A 20,076-nucleotide genomic window follows, 5' to 3' on the forward strand; every position below is an offset into this window, starting at 1 on the left:
ACTCGTGTTCTTGCAAAGGCTTATTTCTATAATCGCTAATAGTGGTAAATGTTGAATCTGTATGATTTCACGGCTTAAGTTGTTTCAGCCACATATAATTAGCATTTCAAGATTTAAAACCTTCCTGATTTGTAGGCAAGGGTTGGGCGAAGGTCCCCAGGAAATACTGTACAGTATATATGTCCCAATTGTGTTTGGTTCACCTGCTTGTGCGCCTACTGTTGATCAGAAAGGAGGGAACGGTGTCAAGATTACAGATCCTTTTCGGCCCATTTCTTTCACTTGAAGAAAGGGCTGGAGGGTTGGAAGGATTATGTCTAATTCCCAGGGCTGTCCTTTGTGGCAGTTGTGCATTATGATCTTGCTGGGTTCCTCCACCCCAACTTGCTCTGAACACTGGAGTTTCTGTGAGAGTTCAGTGGTGGGGGGGAGAGGCTTGAGGTCTGGAAGCTCCTCCTTGTCTGATCTGCAAGGCTCCCTCCCTCCCTCCCTCCCCTACCCGTGTGCGAGCAGCACAGAGAGAAAGAGAGAGTGAGAGAGAAAAACAGACAGAGCTCTGCTTTTTTCCCCCCACCCACCCACTCCCCACTTGTGTGGTGCTCGGTTTCATATTTACAGGGCTGCAGACAGGGCGCTGCTGCTGCTGCTGCTGCAAGTCACCGCTTTAACAATGAGGGAGCATCTGATGGGGTAGGTGGAGGGCAACTCATTTATCGCAGTAAGTTGCTGGACTGCAGTAAGTTGGGAGTGGGAAACGTGTCAGTGCAGTTTGAACACTGTTGTGCCGGGTTTGCAGTTCAGACCCTCGGGAGAGGGGATGGAGGAACACAGATAAGGTGCAGACAGACAGATCCCTCCCTCCCTCCCTGATGGAGGATCTGTTGCAGGTGTTTGAAGTTGTAAAGCCTGGGATTCGCCTCTGCAAAAGGGGAGTCGTGGCTGTGAGGCTAAGATTATGGGTCACACACACACACACAATAGGTGAGAGAGAGAGAGAGAGAGAGCACACGGCGACCCTCGCCACCCGGGGGCTGAGCCGCTGTTGGGTCCCAGGTTGTGTGAGTGTGTGTGTGTGTGTGATCGCTGCAGTGAAGGGCGCAGAGAGGTACTGAGAAGTTTGGAGCACAGAACAGACCAGGGAGAGAGGGAGGGAGGGAGGGAGGGAGGGTGGAGGGGGAGATGACTGATTTCTGCAGAGTTTTGGGTTGAATGCACGAGAAAATAACCTCCTAAACTCCGAAATAACCCAAAGCTGTGTTCCCGTTTGCTGTTGGCTGCGTTTGGTACTAACATAGGTGTGATTTCATCCAGTGGAAGGAGGGAAAGAAAGAAAGAAGGAAGGAAGGAAGGAAGGAAGCCTGAGGATGAGAACTCCTCCAAAAGTACGACCTTGATCAGCAACTGTGTGGGAACTACCAGCCTCCCCGTCCTCTGCCCCTTTTTTTTGTGTTTTTTTTTCCCTGTTGCCTTCTTTCTTGCTCACAGATGCTCTTGTGTTTTCAAAGTGGATCTGGAAGCCTGAAGTGCTGAGCAGACAGATCTGTGGATCCACTTCACACACTGCTCTCCCCCCCCACCCCCTCCCCCCCCCACTCTGCAGCTCACTATTAACCAGAGCTTTTGAAAAATGCCAAGAGGATTGTGCAAAGGAAAGTCTTTGCCTCTTTTCAGTCCTGCCTCTCCTTCCTCTTCCCCCAATTTCTTTTGCATTTGCTTGTGTGCGTGTAATTGATGGTCATCTCTTAAGGTTGTGTGGTTTTTTTGGGGGAAAAAAAGCTGCAATATTTGTTTAGGTCAAGGCAAATACCTGCAGCTCCATGCAGTCTGCATACAAAGTAAGACTGGTCTAATAATCCAGGCACTGAGAAGCTGGCTTTCTCAGTGATTCACTTGTTCTGAACACTACACTTACCCACGAGCTGCTCAGTACATATTGGGAACTGCCAAAGGAAGAAGCAAAGAGAATAAAGTGCACTGCTGTGATTTTTCTTTTACCTTCTCCCCCCCCCCCCCCCCCCCCCCCAAGCTTCCTGGATTAGTTAAGCGGCAATCCAAGAATGAAAAGGTCAAGCAGAAGAAATATTTGAGGATTTAGCTCTCATTATGCAAAGATACAGCTTTTATCTGTTCAGGTTCAGCTCATTCCTATGCTTTTTTTCCTTTCCTGCTTTTCTTTCAGCCACCAGACCCAGACTACCTGCTGGGATCACCCCAAGATGACTGAGCTTTATCAGTCGTTAGGTAAGGAACCCACTGTGTTTTTCAATTTGATGAATGTGCTGTCATAATGTGTAATAAGTTGGCTGTTGTGAAGAAGAAACCTTCGGGGAAAAAATACTGGGTACAGACTTATGATTGCTGAATTTAGCAGTCTGTGAATGAGCCTACATACAATGAGCTTAGTTTGCAGCATTAAAGGACAATTTATGAAATGGAAACTCAGCTATTATAAAATGTCCCAGAACTAGTTATAAATATGATCAGTATTCTGAAATATCAGACAACTCAAATCATGATCTATTTTAGCTATGAAGTTAAAGTCTGGGTTTTCAGTGTATGATTAATAGTAGGCACGGGCCACGAAACAGCAGAAGGGCACCATATCTTATGAAGGCATTTGCAAAGAAGGACAGCAAATTTACAATCTGCACAGTAGTATTCACAACCCAGGGTCCTGGATCTCTGAATTGGGAGAGGGGGGACGGATTTTCTCACCATTCTCAGCAACTTGGGAATGATTAACCCCTTATTTTCCAATGAAGGTCATTTTATTTGCATGCCTTTCTTTACTGCCAGTGTTGCTGTATGAAATTCTCATTCAGATTTCCCACAGACTTTTGAAAGATCTGCTGTGAAAATGTAAACATACAAAATGAGTTTTAAAAATGTCTTAACATCTTAAAATTCCCTTGGTAGTAACCTACCATATGTAACCTTTGTATACTTTGTTATATTGGCTGAGATTTTTTGTGATTTCTATATTTTCCCAATGTAATATGACATTGAATTTTGTAAATCATGTGGCTTGAATGAAATGTCATAAAAAGTAGGAGTTTTGCAAGTTTTGAAGAATGGCAGATTTATAAGTACTATGAGGATGCTGCAGAGCAAAGAAATAGGGTAGGTTAATCTAAACAACGTAGAGGAATTTTGGTCATTAAAGCTTCAAGCACAAGATATATTCTGTGTCAATGAGGCTGACATTTACCTGAAATTATACAGAAAAATGACATCATAATGCTTGTTCTAGTGAAATGTCAGTGTATAATGAGCAATAACTTAATCTGAAATACAGTATCTCACACAATAAAAACGTAAACTTTTTAAAAATCCGACACTGAAGTTGGGAAAAACACCATGTTCACTGCTGTGTGATTGTTGAGTAGTGAATTAGAGCTTTGAATTTAATGGGAGATTAATAATGTTCTTTTTNCCCTAGGGCAGTAATTCAGATCAATGAAAACACAATTAACGTAGACGGTTATGTTCTCAACCCTATTTACGGGCCTGTTCTGTTTATACACATCACAAATTTCATCCTGACTTTTATGAAAGATATTCAGAGAGTTGAGTCATCTTAAGAAGTTTCTCTGATTTCCCTTTGATTTACTCCACTTTATAGCTTAAAGTACATTTCATTTAGATCTGTGAGTTAACTTTCTAACTAAAGTACAGTTTTCCCTAAAGCAATGTGTTGGAATTAAAAACTTAATATCAATCCACATTAAAGATCAAGAAAAAAAACTTCCAGAATTTGGCCGGCTTTTGAAGTTAATAGGATGAGTAAGTTAAAGCAAGGACAGCTTGAATATTTTTGTAGTGAATGTAGCATTGCCTGGTCCTAGATGAGTATACTACTGCTGGAAATCAATCTAACTTGGGACCTGTAATAGCTGTGAATGACGTGCTATTCTCAGAGTGTTGAGAACTGAACTCCTGGGATTTTACTTTGTTCCAAATGGATAGGCCTGGCCAAAATTTAAATTGACTGATCAAATCAGGTTAACATCAACCGTGCAGAGCGCAACTGGCGGTCAGTAACTCATACATACTACCACATGGTAATAACCAAAAAAATCTAAACCAAATAAAACTGCCCTTGAAACATTACAGAATGAATTGTTAAAACATATCATATATGTGAGAGTGATTTGAAGGCTGGAATATCGGGGTTTAGGTTACGAACAAAAGACTGAACTTTGCTCTAGTGCCGAACTCATTGATAAAATTACAATTCTATAATCCATCCCAGGTTTCCATTATTCTCTGATATGTTGGTCTGTACATTTCTGTAGTTCTACTTTTATAAGTTTAGTCAGCCAAAATTTATAGAATATCCTCAATAAGGTATGTTAAAGGAGGAGTGTGTTTTGAACCCTGAAATTCTGTTACTGCTCAAAGGCCAAGAGTGCTGTGAGTTTACTGCTGTTGTGCTCTAAACCTCATTGAAAGCCCCTCTCTGTATCTTACTCTACAGCTGACCTGAATAATGTCAGGTTTTCTGCGTACAGAACTGCCATGAAGCTGCGAAGACTGCAGAAAGCTCTCTGCTGTAAGTGTAGTCTTATACAGTTGCATGTTTCTGTTTACTAATCTACAGCATTGTTTAACGATCTCACAAATTACAATTTCTCACTGATGTCCAATCATTGCTTATTTTTTAAAGCTGTAGTGCTCCAGAGTTCTCACAAAAATATAAACAAAAATATTTAGAAAAAAGAGTTATTGCGTTTTATATGAAAATTTTCAACTATTCACAAGAAAGATCAATATCACGATGCAATGTGGAAAGATTCCAGCAGATGACCTCTACTCTTGACTCTGAGGTTCCACCAGTTACAGAGCCCAAACCCTAGGGTCAAGTTCAGAGGCCATTGGTGTGAGCCCAATGTGTCATTATTGACCTTCTGTAATAGTGCTATAAAGGAAACATTTTAATAGATGGGCTTCTTTATCTTTAGCCTGAAATAATTTTTTTGTGGAGCACTGCAGCATTAATCTATTTCTGGCATTAGTTTTACAGTGTTTGTTTGTTGCTTCTTTCCATTTTTTTACTGCAATTGTTCTGTTACAAAATGTTGTCAGCATTAACAAATTGTTCTGATGATATACAGTTCACAAGGTAGAAAGCACAGCTTTAGCTTGTGAGCTACAACAGTATGAGTGGAATGCCTGTCACATGAGTTATTTGGGGGTTGTTACCAGTGTGCTTGCTCGCTCCTGGAAGTTGGCTAGGAATGTGGACCAAACCACAATTCCAACTTGCCTTGCACAACCATTTCGGCTTTAAAAATGAAGATTGTGGAGAATTACAAATTCAGATATAATTTAGAAGCCACTTTGTAACTAATGAGGGAAAATCTTCTGAATTATGACTGGATTTAAAAAAAATTACAATTCTGTTCAATGGTCTATTTTAAGTCTCAATGGATTCACCGACTAGGTAGAATTTCATGCCTCTTATAATTTCCACAATTTAAAACCAGTATTGGCTCACTTGAGCCTTTTGATAATTCTGTAGCAAGAAGAAATCATTTTCTTTGTATGTTTAATGAGTACACATTGAACTCTTTTTCAAGTTTTCTTTGTTTTCTCCTCCCTGCTTTCAAAACACTCCTGTTTAGCACAAACTGGGTAACAGATGGTATTAATATGGACACTGGACTATCTGGTAAAACTCAGTTGCAGGACATTAGCGCTGGCATTGGACTGTGAGTGAGGATATGGGTAACATGTAGAACAAGACATTACGAATAGCAACTTGCATTTTATATAGCTTTCTTCATGCTGGGTATCATCTCAGAGCGCTTAACAGTAGCAGAGCTTGACTCAGAGCCTGGGAAAGGAGGGGTCGGTGGCTGTAGATACGGTCGAAGAGAAAAATCTTCAGGTGTGATCTGAAGACTGGCAAGGCAGAGGGATTGAGGAAGAGAGTTCACTTTTGCATAGTTGCGGGACAAGGAGCAGACAAGGGATGTGCAGAAAACTGGAGCCAGCTGAGCGAAGTAGGAGGGTAGAGGTGTGGGGTGAAAGCTGGTTGGAGAGATTGGGAGGTACCAGGGAACAAAGTGATTTGTATGAGGATCTTGAAATTGATCCATTCTGCACTTGAGGTGATGAAGGTATGGAATTTGGTGTGGGTGAGGGTAGGGGGTGGCATTTTAAATTAGATGTCATGAATGATGGAGCTGGGGAGACCAGAAAAATTAATACTTGGCTGTCTGATAGCAACACAGGACTTGACATGCCATTGGTATGTATGTTAACACTCAGTCACATGATATTAACACTGACACTGGGCTCCAGTGTAAACATTCTTCACTATTCGACCTCTAAGACTGGGACATGTCAGGAGATGAATTCAGTCTTTCATCTAAAAACTTTGTGGACTCTTTCTAAAAACAAAATAAAAATTCGATTTGTTTATTATTTTTACATTAATGTAAAATCATACAGCGCCTTTCACATGAGGACGTCTCAGATCGCTTCACAGGATTTACTGTGAGATAGAGTGACCAGGTGAACACAGCAGCCTATTTGCACAAAGCAACTTCCCACAAACAGTTGACAATCTGAACAAAATCAGAAAATGATTGAGAGTGGTTCTAAAATGTTTAGGCAGCTTGAACACCAAGACTGTTTATGTCTATTCTTTATGACACAGAGAGAGGTGTTAGAGGTAGGAGGGAGGGGTAAGTTGGCCGAATGATCCATTTCCATGCTGTAATATTCTATGTAATAAATAAAGTACTCGCGTTTAGCTAGTTTACCAGATTAATGTTACATCCCCTATTGGAGCCTGCATAGATTTTCAAGTAATTGTGAATGGCATCCTGAAGTTTGGTCCATTTAAAAGCTGCATACTAAATTGAACTAACCTCCAAGCCGCTTGAGGGAATCCTTTAATTATCATTGATTATTTTTCTCAAGGGGAACTCACTATCAGTTGTGAGCCCAGAGATCGAAGTCTTACGGCACCTCTACTATGGCTCCAATTCCTCTAATAAATCGGTATTAGGAGAACTGTCTTTCTCAGTACCCCCCCAAGGGAGCCAGCGGAACAAATGGTCTGTTGATTGCTGATGTCTGACAAGACATGCATCCTGACGTAGTTAATTTTTTTATTCGCCAGCAAATTAATGCAGATGCCCTCTTCTGGAAAAAAGGTTTGAAAAGGTGACTCAATTAATTAAATAAAATAAAGAGATCCACTGAAGCAGCTTGCTCCTGATTTATGTCCATTAGAGGAACACAAAATAACATCAAAATAATATCGGAACATGGTGCCCGTTCAATGGCTCACCCGTGATTTATGTGTATTGGAGGAGCATGCATCATTTAGTTACTGGGCAGCCACATACATTGAAAAACAAAATTTATAATTCATTCCAGATAACACTTTATCTTGATCTATTGCTCTGTCGTCCCTCTTTTCTAATGTAAATCTAAATCTGCCACTTCCTTTCTCTGCGCCAGACATTTTACCTGCTGCTGCTGCTGCTGAGTTACAGTTTTAATGTGTTAAGCTTTGACTGTATTTCAGAAAGCTCAACAGCATTATTACTGTTATTACTGTCATGTTTCACGAGGCAACAGCTCATGAACCTCAAATCCATAATCCCAAGGTTTTGCAGGTTCGGAGATTAATGCGATTTATTCTGGGGACCTTCTCAGGCAGGCTCAGTTTTTACCAAAGCCAAACAGGAGTATCCAGCTCTGGTCATTCAGCTGGAAATGAGCCATGCTGGCCTCTTCTGTTAGCTCATGCCATGACGACGCCTTTAGCAATTTGCTTAAGCAAATAGGAAGGGGACATTAACTTATTTTAAAAAGATTCTAGCTTTTCTTATCCCATTTTCCCTTTCCTCCACTCCTGAAGGAGCTGACTGGGGTGGGTGAGTTGCTTCCATTCCCTACGGCTGCTCAGGAGGCTGGCTCTTCTTCATGTGTTTACTCCTCCCTTGGCCAATGCCACAAAGGCCATTGTAATATCCTAATGAAGCCCCTGTTGAATGAAAGCCATTGGGAAATCTTAATTGTAAAAGTTCAACTGTTTGTTATGATGAGCATGAGCAGTGATATGGTTATGTCATGGTGTCATCAATCCCACATCTATGCATGCCTATGCTTATGATACTTGTCGCAGGGCAATGTCCCTTTGATAGCAACAGGTTTCAACAACAGCAAAGTGCTGAAAGAACATTGGGATTGTTGTACTTTTGCCGATTTTCTGTCAGAACACTGATAGCAACACTCCGCTCGACTGGCTCCGGCTTCTGCATGTACCTCGTACCCTCCTTTGCGCCATTGATGGCAGCGCTTTTGTCCCCTGCGTCCCGAAACTCTGGAGCACTCTTCCTCTATCTTCTTTGCCTTGCCCCTTCCTTCCCCATCTTCACGTCCTGCCTGAAGACTTTCCTATTCGATAGTGCCTTGGTAACCTCCCCCAGCTTGGCGTTGTGCTCCGCCACCATCAAGCGCTCTGTGCCGCTGCCCTGCGTGAGGGTCACTATATAAATACAGTTGTTGTTAAAGCAGCAGCTCATTTTCTCGGATAAAATAGAGTGGGGGGGGAACGTTGAGGATAAATCAGATCATGGAGTACTAAAGCTTTATGTTTCATGCTTTATTGTTACTGAGCATTACACCCATATTTTCTGTGTTTTTATATTGTTAGTAGATAGACGAAGAGGAGGTTAATCACAGATGTGTTTCCTTTTCTCAAGCATCATTTGAAGCAGTATGTAGTTACGTTGCTGTTAGGTACTGACCTTAAGTTTAATGTGTGTGCTGGACACCTTTATACTGGCTCATATTATTTTACAAGACAGGTATAGATTTAGTTTTGCTACAACAGTAACTCACAGTAAAATCATGTTTAAGGTCAAGGATTGCCACGAAGTTAACATTTTTTAAGACAAAACGGTGAAATTAATAGTTTTTCCTGTTTCTGCACAGTGGACTTGCTCTCTCTGCCAAGTGCATGTGAGGCCTTTGACCAGCGCAACCTGAAGCAAAACGATCAACTAATGGACATTATGGAGATAATTAACTGCCTGACTACAATCTACGATCGACTGGAGCAGGAACACAGCAACCTTGTCAATGTGCCTCTCTGTGTGGATATGTGTCTTAACTGGCTCCTGAATGTATATGACACGTATGTATTGAACAGTTTAACAACAACTCGACCAATACAGGAGGAAAGGGATGTAGAGTACATACCATGAGACCCTGATATTTATGTCTGGAAAAGACCCAGACCCAGGGATGTGCTTATGAAGGCCACTGTTCGCATTAGAAACACTAAGCAAAGCATGTCGCCACAAACCATTGGGGGGATAAAAAACGTGCCTTGATGAAATTCTGACTTGTTGTTTTACAGATGTGGAGTACAACTATTCTAAAATCAAAACTGCAGAAATAGTGAAGAAGTAGTGTTTTTTGGGGGGGTAACGTGAGGCACAGCTTTTGTTCATTTACAAACCAGATGCCATAAAGTGAATCAAATTGTGAATCTTCACAATCTTTTTGGCTTGCTGTCTTTGCAATGAAATTACTTTCTGGCACTTTTCTCCTAATAAATTAGTTTTAACAAACACAGTTTTTATGAAAACTGTGCTGTTTAAGACTTCAAACAAAAATCAATCAAGCTGAGGTGCCTTAAATATACATAATCAGCAATTTAAATATTTGTTTCATTAGCCTGTGGATGTGTTTGAGAACCTCCCTCCAAACATTCAAGGTGGAATTTTACCATTTGATTGTTTCTTGCACTAAAGAGAAATTTCTAATGTTCTGGCTATCTTTTTCAGCAATTCCATGTTTATATTTTATTACGCAGTCAAGCTACTGTGCAGTGCAGAATGTAATCACAGCATTGCACAGGCTCTTAAGATGAATCAAGCAGATTACAAGAGATTTCAATTGTAGTACCATGAATTTGAGGGTAAAATGAGCTCTGGCAGCCTTTGTTGCTCTTTGATCTGTGAATGCTAGGTAGTCCACAACATCTATAATATATCTTTGCACTTATCGCTCTTGAGTACTTCTGTGAACACCCTACTTAAGGTTGTTTGGTGATTCTGAGGGTAGTTTGGTGTCCTTGGAACAGATGAAAGCCCCAGTATTAAATGTAGGCGCTCTATTCAGTAAAGAACTGCTGAGAAGGACAGTTAGTGTGATATCTGTTTCAATTTCTGTGCAAATTAAGAACTTATCGTTGGTCGTATCCATTCCAGCAGTTGACTGCCCCACCTGGAAGTGCCTATATTGGAGAGGCTGCATTCTGAGGGATTCAGAGAATATTAAATGTTAACTCCATTACATCCTTGGCTGAGATACTGGTAGCATCCACATAAAGTTATACATTCTGAGCTATCTCCTGCATGCAAATGGTTTCACTGTATATCCTTCAATTGCAAATTCCTTGATCGAGTTCCTGTAACCACATTGATGAAAGAGTGTGACTGCAAGCTTCTAGAGATGTAGAGATTTAAACTATGATTGGAGATTCAGTCTGAATTATTCAATTCCAAGCCCTTTGCATGTCTTCTGAGCAGGAAACTAAATAATTAAGATTAAATACCCTTCTAGTCTTGGTTCCCCTGTGCAATTTCACAGTGGGGTTTAGTTCCCATCCAGGAGCCCAAATGACCATTCTTCATGTGTGAGCCAGGATAGTGAATGTTAACAGGCGTGCCCTATCCTCAGCCAATGGCACTTCCAGCAGGAGTCCCATTTAGGTGGGCACTCATTGCCTGCTCCCGCTCGGGAAGCTGAGATTGATTGTAGCCAACTGAAATCAGCTCCTTTGCACAGCTCTGCTCCTTGTAGCTGAATTTCACTGAACAAATTGTATCCTTGCATTGAGTTATAGGGAAGTTGCCTGTTGTGCTTTACTGCTTGTTCCACTCTCCTGCCATCCAACAATTGTTGACCAAACCTTCAAACGCTTGCCCCTGTCCTCTGGAGTGTGCTTTCAAAATCACTTGTCTTGCATTCTCACTCCCTATCTTCAAATCCCTCTTGAAACCTTTGTGTGCCAGACTACTCAGTTGGTTGCAATCTTGCCTTCGAAGCGTAAGGTATCAGGTTATAAGCTCGAAGCTGGGTATTTGAATTGATAATCTGAGCTAGTGGTGGTCAACCTTTTAGTTTGACCAACAAAATTATTTTTCTTTGAATATTGAATATTTCTTGATTCATGTCATAAATCAAGAAATACTGAATCAAGAAAAAAATGGGAACAAAACATTGATTTAAAACAGACTAACCTAGACTAGTGAGAATGTTCGGCGGGCTATTTCTTGACAGGCCAGTGGGTCACTTTTGGCCTGCAGGCCATGGTTTGGCCACCACTGATCACAGCTGAGACGCCCAATACTCCCAAAATAGTCATGAGCTGAATGCCCAATTCACCTGGAGGATATCAAGAGAAATTTCATTCTCTTTTTTGAATAGTATCATGCGATCTTTCAACATCCACTTGAACAGGCTTATTTATATAACTTCTGATTTATATCAATGCACTTCAGCTGTGAAATCGCAAGACAGAAAAGTGGGATCTATTCGGTGGGACTGTTTTATTTAGCCAGTGACATGTAAATGTGGGCGGATTATGATAGTGTAAGTTTGTAGGAAACTGATTGGTGACTAGTTGAGTGTGTTTCTCTCGCTCGTTCTCATGGGATTGTGTTGAGTCCTCACCAATTCTTGTAAAACATTGGTTGAATTGCTTTGCTCAGAATACATTTGTGTCTTCCGCCACAACAAAAAATACTGGAAACACAATTCGCTGTGAACAAAACTGAATTGAGTGCAATGGAAGTGTTTCAGAGAAACGCCCATTTCCTAAACTCCAATTTGCTTTTTTTCCTAGTGGCCGAACAGGGAAGATTCGTGTCCTTTCCTTCAAAACTGGCATCATGTCTCTGTGCAAAGCACACCTGGAGGACAAGTACCGCTGTAAGTTTGTAATGTTAATAGTTGAAAGTAACATAGCACCTTTTTAAAATAATTTTCATCATCCAGTTTACTCTGCTGCCCTGAAGGCACTGATTCATAATGGGGTATGGTTCTTTGTATGCTCGCATCTTACTGATTCCTCGCCAAGTGTCTAGGCTTTATGAGCCGACTATGCAATTTGACCATAACCAAGTTTGATCCCAGCATCAATCAATATTTACAAACACATACACATTCTTACATTTTTCAGTAGAGGATTAGTGGACAGTGACCATAAGTGGAAACTCTTATTTTTCTCTCACCCCTCCTTGGCCAAGGGACACTGATACCATTTGCAGCACCTCTTTTGCTACCCTGGCTGAGATCTTTTTATTCAGCATCAAGTGGGAATTCTACCTGTGATCAGAACAAAGACCCTGGCTGATTCTCCTTGCTCTCCCCCTCCCCTATCCCCCAAACACTGAGACTCTGAAACTATTGCTACAGTTCAGATCAGCAGACAAGAATTCTTGTATTCCTCTTAAATTTAGAACAGGCAGAACTTTAAATTTAGAACAAGTACAGAAGCAAAAAATGTTACAGTATTTTGCTAAATATTAAAATAAATACAAAATTTATACCAGCTTGAGACTGACGTGCCCCAGCAACCCATAAGTTTCATTTCATACTGAACCTTCAGCAGATAGTTGCTAACTTGATGGTGCCTAGTTTCAGCTCTGTCTATAGTAGAGGCACATGGCCGGCTTGTTCAGATTCCTGGAATGTCTCTATTTTAAAGTACGATCATAGACTGTTGATGGAATAGCAAGACATAGATCCCCATGTCATTTTTCACATTCTCACAGTGTGTTTTGTAAAACACAGGTATTCATTTGGTTATAAGAGATTCGTAGTAATGATGATATCTTAAATAGCATAATTTTCATGAGGTGCTTAGAAATTCACTGATCGCAAGATCCTTTTTAAAATGTGTCTCCTTGACAGTCTCCTCAGTCAACCTTCTCAAATTCCCACTTTTCTCTCTGCCTGGTGATTCCCATTGTTGTTATGAAGCACTTGAGACATTTATCTGAGAGAAAGACACTATTTAAGTGCAAATTATTGGTAAGCCTTTATACACTGCCTGAAGGCACAAATGGAGTTAATATGTATCATGAGATCATTTGTGACCGTGGAGAGCTGATACATGGATGGTTGCATCTCCCTGTCCATGCTAAATTTTGTTTTACCTTGAGTGCCTCTTTAATTGCTTTCCAGTTAGTGAAACCAATTATTATCCTCGGATTGCTTTCTTGTGTTTTCAGTTCTGAAGTAAATGGTATTTCTATGTTTCATTTCTGTTAACTAACATTGATGATACTGGTCATTCACTGTACCCAGGGTTGTAGACTTTCGTATTAATGGTTATGGAATGGCTTCATTCACTGTACTCATGGTTGTATGAAACCACCCTCCAAAAAGTACAAAATGTAATGAACCTTCACAGTACAAAACACTCGCTCACAAAACACACAAGTCATGCCACTTTACAGTGAATCCTGTGAATCTCTGACGTGAAAGGCGCTATATCAAAATGTGAATATTATTATTATTGTGGTAGAATGTTAGTATCCAGTTCAACCAGTCAGCAAGTCTGTCACAAGAATGCACACATTTAAAATCAAACAAAAATGTAAAATATTAAAGTGCAGATAATAAAATATTTCTTAACACAGGGAGAGGTTGGAATGTGAAATTTTCTCTCACAAATATTGAAGCAGAGCCCACACCATAAATTATTTTAAGGGAATTAGACAGATGCTTCAGAAAAAAGAATGTGAACGGTGTGATCAAGAGAATGGGATTACAATAGGTGGCTCATGTGGGGGAAAAAAACAGCATAGACTTGATTGGGCAAATGATCTGTTTCTGTGCCAAATGATTCTATGATTCCCATGACGTCCTGTATCTGTGCTGCGAGGAAGGTTAATTGTAAAGAATTAGATGCATCAATGGCAAGAGCAACCCGATTGCATTAGCACAAAACTGCTCAGTGAAACTGCTTTACTCCATTATGTGCTCTTCTTCAATTGGCACTTTGATAGAGTGATCCAGCAGCCAGACATGACACTGTTTGAACTCCTCTGGTACTGACTTATACTGCTGATAGATTTCACCAATTTCAGAATATACAGTTCATCACAGCTTTGGCAAAAGTCTCTGCTGCTTTGCACACCTGGCCTGAGGAAGATGAATTCCTGCTCTATAGCTAAGACATTTTGCAATAAATAGAGTCTCGACAAGTCCTGAACATTTTTTTTATCAGTGCACAGTATGCTTGTTTATTGAGCTGGAGAATCAGATGTTGTACAGAGTGAAAAAGGACCAGATTTCTGAACAGCTTATAATAGGGGAGATGAGAAGCCAAGAAAAGCTGGCAAAGTATAGTGAATTCTCTGAGTGTAATCCCCTTTTAAACAGGCAGCTTGATTGCAGTTTGAATGAGTCTTACAAATTTACTCAGTTCATTTGGGTTGCCCTCCGTGGTTACATAACAAGAAAAAGAAAGTCCAAATGTGGATACAGATTAATTTAAATAGGAACAAATCAGTGGTATAATTACACTTTGTGCACACGAATGTAGATCGCCACCAATGCATGCATAGCATTTAGTGGTGTTGCTGGGCTGCAGTTTATTGGAACTTTTAATCAATTTGACTCCAGGTGCCCGTTTTGAATGAAAAGAGTAACTGGCGTAAGGATGGGTGTTGGATGAGTGAATTTCAGATGGAATCCAAATGATACTGAGCTGTACAATGTAGGATACACAAAGCAGTTTCGTTTGCATAAGCAGTTAATTTTAATTCTACGTGAATTGAATCCTGTAGAGCGGGGTTAATAGCATTTGTTGTTTTGGTCTTTTGTCATTACAGTGCGGTGTCCTAGACTGAACCTTCAAACTAAAGTGGTTTGCTTCACTAATATATATGTCTCTTCTCCGCAGATCTGTTCAAGCAAGTGGCAAGTCCCACTGGATTCTGTGATCAGCGCAGGCTGGGCCTTTTGTTGCACGATGCTATTCAGGTTCCACGCCAACTAGGAGAGGTGGCATCTTTCGGAGGAAGCAACATTGAACCTAGTGTTCGAAGTTGCTTCCAGTTTGTAAGTACCTGTCAGTGTCCTTTTAGTGCTTATATCATTTTGTGACAGAAATGGACTACTTCAGACAATAGGGTTCTAATTTTCAACACAAGGGAATCCTGCTGTAGCATTCTTCACTATAGCGTGGCCTTGCTAATACAAGTCTATTGACCCACTGATTTTGCTTTGCAAAAAAAGGTGATGTCAGTGGAGCTTCTTGTGCACAGGGCACATGTGAAACATGCAATAAGTGATATCAGTGCTGCTTCCTGTATCCGTTGTGCAAGAAGTGACTTCAGCTGAGACCTAATGACCCAGAGATTGGTTGTTTTGTGCTGCTTCATTAATAACCAAACCACTGAGCAATTGAACCCAGCAGACCAAGCAACAACAAGGTTTCATGGGATTGCTGAACAGAATTCTTTAATATGCAGTTCAAATCCAATTAATTGGAATTCGTTTCAAATCCAAAGATTGATCCTATGGTATCTCTGCTCCATCCCTCTACTTCTGGGATTGGGGTTCACTCACCTTACCCACTTTGACTTTTCATTGCTCCACTGATCTGGCCTTCGTTTTTCCTGGTAACCTGATCCAGTCATTAATTACTATCTCAAAGATGTCTCCTTTCTTGGACCCGTTTTACAAATGAATGTATGAATCCAGTGGATACACATAATAACAATAATAATCCTTGCATTTGATATAGCGCTTTTCATGTCTTCTAGATTTCTCAAATATCCATGTGTATCAGGAGGTGGGGAAAAACTCAGAATAATCTGGAATAGTTCAGAGAAATTTAGATGGATTACAGAAAATGCATGTGAAATCTAAAGATTTATTCATATGTATATAAAAACGTCTTGAGTTTTAATCTAAAAGTGGTTAATTGATTCCCTTAATCTTTTGATGGTGCAGTTAGTCTATGTCCTATCCCTGGAGAAAGAAAGAGGAAGGTTCTGCTGACAGGTTATCAAATGGATTTCAGTTTTTCTTATTCTTGAGCAAGTTTCAGAGGGCGTTTGTTTTATATGAGACTACAAACAACAATAAGAAACTAAGTCACCTGTACATTTTTACATTAAGAAATTAGTTTCGACCTTTGCCTCGCTCTTTCAATAATTTATAAATCTACAGACTGTGTGGAAACAGATTTCATGTAGACAGGAGATCAGCTGGTTGCTGCTGTGGCAATACATTTTCCATTAGTTTTAAAAAAAACTAGTTTATATCCAATTTGACTTGAGCAAGTATCCCTTTCATGGACAGAATTTAGATGAGTGTAGTGCGCAAAGATTTACTTTTCCCAGCTCTAAGTGAATTGAAAGACAATTTTCACCCAGGCTTTTCTATGTCTACTTGCCGTCTCATTTATCTCTACACTCTGCTACCTTGCAATGAAGTAGAGACCCAATGTATCTGACTGTGAGTGCAAATGTTGACATCTAATCACTTCTGTGTCCTTTAGTCAGCACCTTTGTAAACATTAGTCCAATTGGTACTGCTAGGTCTCCTTATGCAGCCATTGTCAGTAAGGCAATAAATAAAATTGGTGGCTATTGCCTGCGACAGTAACAGATGTTTTTGTTCATTCAAGTGGCAATGGTAGTTTGTTGTGACAAAGAAGCTGCTTGTTTTCTGAAGGGGCCTTCTATGGAAATAGTATTGTGACTCCCATTTCTCCGTGACAAACTGTGACCCAAATGAGCTACTGGTGTCCACCGCAGCATTGTCCTGAATATCAGCAAAGGACTGGTGCTATTTAACACTTTGTTGAACTGGTTGTTCTCAGAGTTTGATGCTAGCTTGTGAGACATTTTGTGGTAGGAATTGTATGTGGGTTAGCTGATAATATTATCATTATTAACAATTAATCATTTCAGGCAAAACCATGTGAGGCAGCAATGAACAAAGCAAACAGGATGCTGGGCTCTATTACCAAATCAGTGGAGTTCAAATTCCCATACATCCTCCTCCTGTTCAGTCAGAGCATCGTAATGTAAGAGGACTACCCAGGCCTCCGCTCAGTCGGCTCCGGCCTGCTCCACTTCCCCCGACCCACCTCTCCCACCATTGGCGGGAGAGCCCCCAACCTCTGGAATTCCATCCCACAATCACTCTGCCTCGCCCTCTTCTTAGCCTCCTTCAAGTCCCGCCTAAAAACCCTCCTGTTCGACCATGCCATCGGTCACACCTCCTCCCCTCCCTTCTCCCTCCCTGACACCAGCTCGGGTCTGAAATGCTGTACAATGTCCAGCGCCTTGGAACATCCTCCTAACGTGAAAGGCGCTATACAAATGTAATTTTGTTGTTGTTGCCAATTAGGCAAGCTAGCTTAGTCTTTAAAGGCAACCATATGGAGGGAACCATATAGAGGTTTACAAGACTGCAAAGAGCAATTGCAGAATAAATACCAGGAAATATTTATTTACGCAGAAATCAATCACTGACTGCAACAGGTTACCAGGAAAGGTGGTAGAGGCCAGGATAGTGGAGAAGTTCTCTTTTTTTAAAAAAAAGTTTGATGCTGCGCTCAGAGGTTGCGTTTCCTGGTGGGGTGGGATCAAATTAGCTGAACATCCTTCTTCATCTGAACCTCTCTTGTGATCATGGAGTTAATCTTTAGGGTGTGATGCAAGAATAAGAATGAGAAACTGGAAAACCTAGAGTAAGGTATTATACCTACAACCTAGGTAATATAAGATCTTCCTGTGTGCTTTGTAAAATAAAAAGCAAATCTAGCTTATTAGTTTCACAGGGAAAAAAAGTACTTATTGTTATTCTGGTGGTGTGACAGAGGATTTTTGATGTACTATACAACTCCTATCCTGCTGTAACATCTGAGCCTGAGGTTTTGATAGAACGGGGATTATACAGATTACAGCACCTGCTCTAAAGTCTAAACTATGGAGCAAGATATAAGCTTCTTACCATATGCCTTACGAATGCAAAAAAAAATTGCATTTAAATCCTCTTAGATAAAAAATGCATGTAATTTGGAATTGTGTTCATTAAAATCCACATTCTTGTAGATGTGAAATGCTGTAGGAATGAAACCATGAATAGAGGTTTAACAAAATGGAAAATTAGCTGGGTGTCAATTTTTCTGATTCTTTTCCTAATTATTCTCACATTTATATTACATTTATACCAGCATAACCACATGTACTGCTATTGGAAATGTAGCAGAAGCTCAGTTGTTGCATTAAGTATGTTGCATTCAGACAGCACACGAGATAAAGCCAATTGGGGGCAATTAATTGTTTATTACCCCCAAATGACCTTAACGTTTGTGCTGTCAGAATGTGTAAATTTCCAACTTCAGTTCTAACAGCAAACTGTTAATATTTTGTTCTGAATGGAATAGTTTATACAAAAGAAAGGGTATTGCACCATAGATTTCGTAATAAGTGGAAGTTTGCATTTGGATTTTGAGTTGCAAAAGTATATTGCTTAGTTTAGGGCTTTCTTTGAAAGCTGCTTTTTGATCTATTCACCACATGTTTTGTGATCATCACTGTTACTGTTTTCAATAGAACGCAATATGATCCACATACATTTTACCATCTTCCATGATGAGCATTTTGCAATGAACCGGCCATACTCGTGCTGTTGAATCAGCAAACATACCTTTTGGTGCTCTCATCATCCAATGTAAAGAAAAATCTTATTAGATGAAAGTTTATGATTGAACCTATTTTTTCCCCTGTTATGTATATGCCTTCCCTTCCCCCTCCTCCCCGAATAATATAAAACTGCTGAATGGAAAATATGTGCCAGCATCATCCTAAATAAAATGACTTTCTTTCTTTCCAACTTCAGGCAAACAACAAGCCAGATATCGAAGCAGCCTTGTTCCTGGACTGGATGAGGTTGGAACCCCAGTCTATGGTCTGGATGCCAGTGCTGCACAGAGTGGCAGCTGCTGAGACTGCCAAACACCAGGCCAAGTGCAATATCTGCAAGGAATGCCCTATCATTGGATTCAGGTACCTCTCCATCTCACTACAATTCTTTTATTCTGAGTTACAATTAATGAGCAGCTGAGTGCCTTGTGCAAAGTAGCAAAGAAACATTTTGAAGATGTTAGTTACCGTAGAGAACTAGAAAAGCCTAAAAATTAGAAGGTGGTATCAAAGTGGTATATTGTTCCATTTGAGAATGAATGAATGCTTCTTGGACTTGAGGCTTAAAGAGCAGATTTTGTATGCTTATCTAGACAAGGACCATGGAATTAAAAATATGAGTATTGCTTAACTTTCATTAAATAATCTGCCATGGTATGCAAAGATCAGCCTGAGACAATGGGACAACCGTCTGCTAGCAGTTCTTCGTTGATTACTTTCCCCCATTACACAAGTCCATCATGCACTGCAGTGTTTTAGTTTGGTCAATATCCATATTGTGAAGGATTCAGGATCGTGTTAGATTGCAATGTAGCGAGGGGTATTTACTTCTCAAACCTAGCCATTGTAACTTATTTTTAACTTTATTTTGTTTTACATTTAGCAGTAATTTGGAGCCATAAAATCTGCATGCCCAGCAGCACAATTCAAAATGTCCCCAACCAACCTTGCAATTGATATCATGCCTTTCACATCAGCAGAATGTCTTCAATCATTTCACAGAACTCTACTGGCAAGTGGAGTGACTGTTTTGTAGGTCAACGCAGCAGCCAATTTGCACATAGTAATGTCTCACATACAACTATGAAGTGGATAACCAATTTTATTTGGGGAATTATTGGACAGAACGCTGAGAGAAAATCTCATCTCTTTTCTAAGAGTGCAGTGGCTTCTTTAACGTCGCCTTAACCAGGCAGATGGGATCCTCAGTTTAACATCTCATCCGAAGGGCGATATCTCAATCAATATAGCGTACCCCAGGACTGCAGTGGACTGTTAGGCTAAACTATGAATTTCAAAGTCTCAACGTGGGGCTTGAACCCACAACCTTCTGACTCAGAGGTGAGAGTACCATCTACTGAGC

At 40.4% G+C, this 20,076-nt stretch overlaps 1 protein-coding gene across 1 annotated transcript in view; it reads left to right on the plus strand.

The window, feature by feature from the left end:
• LOC103186406 (dystrophin-like) overlaps positions 1 to 20,076 on the plus strand; it is a 775,626-nt gene that overhangs the window by 710,886 nt on the left and 44,664 nt on the right. Inside the window, 6 exon segments of the mRNA XM_042334068.1 lie at positions 2,180 to 2,241; positions 4,478 to 4,552; positions 8,959 to 9,160; positions 11,882 to 11,967; positions 14,951 to 15,108; positions 18,910 to 19,076. Coding sequence (XP_042190002.1) covers positions 2,180 to 2,241; positions 4,478 to 4,552; positions 8,959 to 9,160; positions 11,882 to 11,967; positions 14,951 to 15,108; positions 18,910 to 19,076 — 750 coding nt within the window.

The sequence above is a fragment of the Callorhinchus milii genome, unplaced genomic scaffold, assembly GCF_018977255.1.
Source record: "Callorhinchus milii isolate IMCB2004 unplaced genomic scaffold, IMCB_Cmil_1.0 Scaffold4, whole genome shotgun sequence".
Taxonomy (NCBI): domain Eukaryota; kingdom Metazoa; phylum Chordata; class Chondrichthyes; order Chimaeriformes; family Callorhinchidae; genus Callorhinchus; species Callorhinchus milii.